At 40.4% G+C, this 4,413-nt stretch overlaps 1 protein-coding gene across 2 annotated transcripts; it reads right to left on the bottom strand.

Moving 5' to 3' along the window:
* Positions 1–2,114: 2,114 nt before the first annotated feature.
* On the bottom strand, positions 2,115–4,413 carry LOC107102852 (P2Y purinoceptor 14-like). Of its 2 annotated transcripts, none has more exons than XM_015402294.1 (4): positions 4,295–4,413; positions 3,498–3,642; positions 3,146–3,405; positions 2,115–3,008 (listed from the first exon to the last, which is right to left on the bottom strand). In XM_015402294.1, the coding sequence occupies exons 1-4, from the start codon at positions 4,321–4,323 to the stop codon at positions 2,300–2,302; spliced, it is 1,143 nt and encodes a 380-aa protein (XP_015257780.1). In that variant the 5' UTR covers positions 4,324–4,413; the 3' UTR covers positions 2,115–2,299. The 2 variants fall into 2 exon arrangements, with proteins under 2 accessions (XP_015257780.1, XP_015257781.1); XM_015402295.1 differs by having other exon boundaries at positions 3,498–3,694; positions 4,295–4,356.

Below are 4,413 nucleotides of genomic sequence, written 5' to 3'. Positions count from 1 at the left end.
GGTTCCTAGAATTTCTATTCACAGAATGGGAGTTTTCAGGTTCCTCTCTTGTGGAACCAACTATGTTTCAATCCGTAAGGCAGACACATTAGTTTAAAGGGGCCTTTACTGCGCAAAGTCAAATTTTCTGAGCTTTTAACGGTTACAATGCTATTCCTTTATCAAAATCATGCTATAAGATGTATTTCACTTGATTTATGCATGTCTGCATGATCCTCATGAATTCTGCTCTCTGAGCAGCAGATCCTCCCTGTCCTGGAAAAACAAATGGCCACAACAGATCTAAGTAGAGCTGTCTTTACTCAGCTCCTCCATGAATCACCTACCTTCACCGCACTGTTTCTATATGGTAAATAAACATTCACTTTCTCTGATCAGTGAGTGGCATTTATGGCTCAAAGTTGAGACAAAGTGGCTGCTAATCTCCACAAGGGTAGCAACTATTTATCATCATCAATTTGCAAGAAAAATGTGTTTTTCATCAGTAAGAGATTTTTTTTTTTTTTATGTCAGCTTTGGTTTAAAAGACAGCTTCTTTCCTCCAGGTTGGAAGATAACTAATATTTAATAACATCCGAATAGTTCCTAGAGCCAAGGTTAACATTTTATCATACATGTTTCTCTATAATTGGCTATGGAAGGACTAAACAAGCATTATAGGACCTTCAAGACTAGGTTTAAAACCTTTTAAAGCTCATAGAGTTGTGTACCACAGATTAACACATAAACTGTGATAAGATCTGAGGCAACCAAAGTCTTGTAAATAGTTTTGTATCTAGATGTGTGAACATGGTGCCACTCCACACTTCCTGTTATCTAACACACACTTTGTCTGCCAACAAGATAATGTTTGACTTCAGCTCACTCAACAAACTGAATTTATGCCTTAGTGAATTTGTGTTTTTTCTCTCTTCCCTTTGGTTACCAATGCTACCCATCAGATAACATCGGTCAGCTGGTTCATTTGACATCCACATTTTTATATCCACAATGTCCATTGCAGTGAACATTTATGGAATTTTTGCTTTACTTGTGCATTCACAAACACATGAGAATTCTCTGTTTGACACTGACCCAGAAGGGGAGGGCAAGTGTCAATGCAGAATAAGGGTTTCAGGTCGTGAGACATACAGCTGTGACAAAAACGCAATAAACATGGCACCACAGGAGGAGGTACACGTAGCTGCAGCTATCAGATCTAAATCTCTGATTTCATTTTTGAAAGAAGAACAGCAAGATAAGAAGTTTCATTTGTCCCCATGATTGGCTCAAACTAATGTTGGTTTGTAGGCATGAGGTGTCGAATGTTCCTCTTTAAGGCTGATTTATACTCAGAAACCAGGTCAATTGCGTGTGTTGCAGTGAACGCAGATTTGTCCCCGCCCCCTCCACAGGCACTCTGCTGCACCTCTCCAAAATTGTAGGTGACCGCAGGCAGTGCCGCAGACAGGAGGCCTCTGATTGGTCAAATCTACATCCATTCTACTCTATGCATATTACCTGTTTGTTTCCTGTTTTGTTTGTATGACCGCTATTGTGGAAAACGACTCGTGAATTTGGACCAGCTAGAAGAGCGAGGTGCGTGAGAACTCTGGGAGCCTTTTTCCACCTGGATCTCACTCTTTTTCACCCTCATATCCCTCCGTTGTCGCACAAACTTGGCCTTGGCCGTATTTAGACCCACAGCTGGTTCATTATTGTCCCTCTTGCGTTGTGGCGTGGAATAACAACGCAGACCAGGCTTCAAAATTGGGCATAAATCAAAAATACCTGATTTGTTATATAATCAAATAAATTTGAGTGCTACATTTTTATTCTGGCTAGCCATGTTATTCTGGAGAGCATGTGCATGGTTTTATGAATCTTATTTTACAGCTTTTGCTACATTTGTGCAACTTTTTTTATGCAACCTATTTTTTTGGTTCTTTTCCAGAAGGCTGTAGTTCTAATTTGACCAGTATCATCAATGTCCATAAAGACATCCATGAGGCTAAAGGCTGTTCATTCCTACCTTGATAGTGTTCTTACTGTTGACCCATTAAATGGGGAGGAAGGTGATAGGAGCTACAATTAGCCATATTCAGATGGAGCTATGGTATAACTGTTACAAATGATATTACTGGAAACTGGACAGGAAAAATGCAGTTCCTTTGAATTCAATGTGAATGAAAAACAGAATTTTTAGAGAAAACAAATGTAAAGAAACGTTTAATATGATATAAATATAGTATGATATAAGAATCTTTACTTTGGATCATGATTAAAGGGCTAAATGCGGCACAGTTTTATGATTTTTGCATCAGTTTTCTGAGTCTAAATTCCCTCCTAATCTTGAAGTTGTGCTAAAGGACACCTCCTCTTTGATGTCCTTTGTCCTCTGCTGGTGTTCACTTCTCCTCCTGTTCTCATTCACCTTCTGAGAGATGATTCTAGAATTCCTTAGCCTCAGCCTTAGATGGTCCCGAAAATCTTTGCTGAAGATGTAATAAACAAGCGGGTCCAGACAGACATTAAGAACAGACACCATAGTGGTTAACTGCAGTGGGTAGTAAAATGACTGGGCCAAGTTGCTCTCCTGCTGAAAAGCAACCGGAAGTCGAACGATGTGATAAGGAATGAAGGAAATGCAAAAGATGCATATCAACATTAACATTTTCCTTCTAGATCTCAGAAGCTTCTTGGAGCTTGAGCAGTAAGGTTGTCTCTGCTGAGCCTGCAGCACCTTATGGTAGGCACTGTAGTAGGAGAACAGCATTGACAGGAACACCAACAGGAAGGTGACTAAAGCACAGAGGTGGACAGCTTTGTAGACCAACTTGACACTCTGACTGTGCAGTTCCTCGCAGCTGCAATCAGCGGACTTCACACGCTGGTTGGTTTTCAGTAGCGGGATGAAATATGCCATCATCGCGGCCAGGAGAAGGAGCCAGGTGGTGGTGGATGTTATGCATGCAGCACGTACCGTCAGCAGGAAGCAGGTTCTTAAAGGATGGACCACCTTCAGATACCTGGAGAGAAAAGGAGATGAAACTAAAACCTTCAGTCAAAAATATTCCTGTTTACTTTTATAACTTCATCATCTGAATACTTTCGCATCAAGTAGGGGGTCAAATGGGTCTCGGAGTGATTTTAGAAGCTGCTGTACCTGTTCAAAGCTATGTATCCCATAAAGAAGATGCTGCCGTACATATTGAGAAAAAGCATGGAGGCTCCGAAACTGCAGTAAATCAGGTGGATGGTGACAGAGCTGGTTGCATAGTGAATGATACGCAGTGGGAGGCTGAGACAAAGCAGCAAATCAGCTGCTGTCAGATTCTTCAAGAATATCATCAAGCTTCTGGAGACATTTCTTTGTGGTCGGCAGCAGTGAAACCACAAAATGACGCTGTTGAGTATTAGGCCAACCTGGAGATCAAAACATCAGAAACATTGGTTTGGAGATGATTTGACTGGATGTGATTAGATCTTAAAAGGCAGGTAGAAGAGGCAAAGCTCACCAGAAACAGTATGCTGTAGATCACTATGAAGAGAGGGTAGGCTACCCTTCCAGGCTGATCACACTGAAGAATCGTGCTCGTGTTTTGGGTGGTGACTGAGTCATTGTAGGCTGCTGTGGTCGCAGTGCAGTTTTCATGCATGTTTCTGTCAGGAAGGCATTTTATCAGAATGTGCAGTCTTTTTCAAATAGTTATCCCTGGACAAGAGAAGGCAATCAGCTGGCCTGTAAAGGTTGTTTTTATCTAAAATCTTAAGCTTTTGCAGGGTTAAGATCCTTTTTGAAAGTATTAGCCCTCTTCTTGTTGGATCACTGGTGTTTTGTAGGTTGTTCGTTGGACAAAAAAAGTAGACAGTAACTTGGGATGGGAAGATTCTTATAATAAGAATAGAAAACTCTCAGGACTTGAATATAGTGAAAATGGACTACAGACAGGGAAGACGACAATTATACTGGAAACAAAGAGCTTAAATTCACTGACAGTGATGAAAGAAACCAAATGAGCTGATAAGAGATGTAGAACACCCGTGACAGAAGGAAGGTAACTGAGGGAAGATACATTTTTTGACATAAAGGGATCCAATATTTAAACAACAAACTAAGGAGAAAAGATGATCTTGTCCTTTAAATGTGAGTTTTATAGCTTGCAGCAATTTTCTGCTATGGTATGGTATTGAAACATTTATCAAAATGCACAAAGAACAGAATGCAAAACTCAACCTTAAAAAATTAAAAACTAGAAACACCTCTCTAACAATAATAAGCACTGTACAATGCATTTAATATTGCAAGACTGACCCTTTTTCCTCATTGATGGGATTATGCATCTAGTCAGCTATTCACAGCTCTCCCCCATGTTCCATCAGCCAGATATCAGCTCTTTTGGAGTTGGTGGGTATGAATTGGTTGCTTTTAGC

Source organism: Cyprinodon variegatus, unplaced genomic scaffold, assembly GCF_000732505.1.
Source record: "Cyprinodon variegatus isolate N-32 unplaced genomic scaffold, C_variegatus-1.0 Scaffold1331, whole genome shotgun sequence".
NCBI lineage: Eukaryota > Metazoa > Chordata > Actinopteri > Cyprinodontiformes > Cyprinodontidae > Cyprinodon > Cyprinodon variegatus.
The sequence above is the reverse complement of the archived record's forward strand: the minus strand, read 5'-3'. Positions and strand labels throughout refer to the sequence as shown.

Coding starts and splice junctions, on each gene's coding strand:
- LOC107102852 (XM_015402294.1), bottom strand. CDS start 4,323: ATGCATAATCCCATCAATGAGGAAAAAGG. Junction 3,643..4,294: donor CCCATCAATGAGGAAAAAGG/GTCAGTCTTGCA, acceptor CCTTCCTGACAG/AAACATGCATGAAAACTGCA. Junction 3,406..3,497: donor TCTACAGCATACTGTTTCTG/GTGAGCTTTGCC, acceptor TTTGATCTCCAG/GTTGGCCTAATACTCAACAG.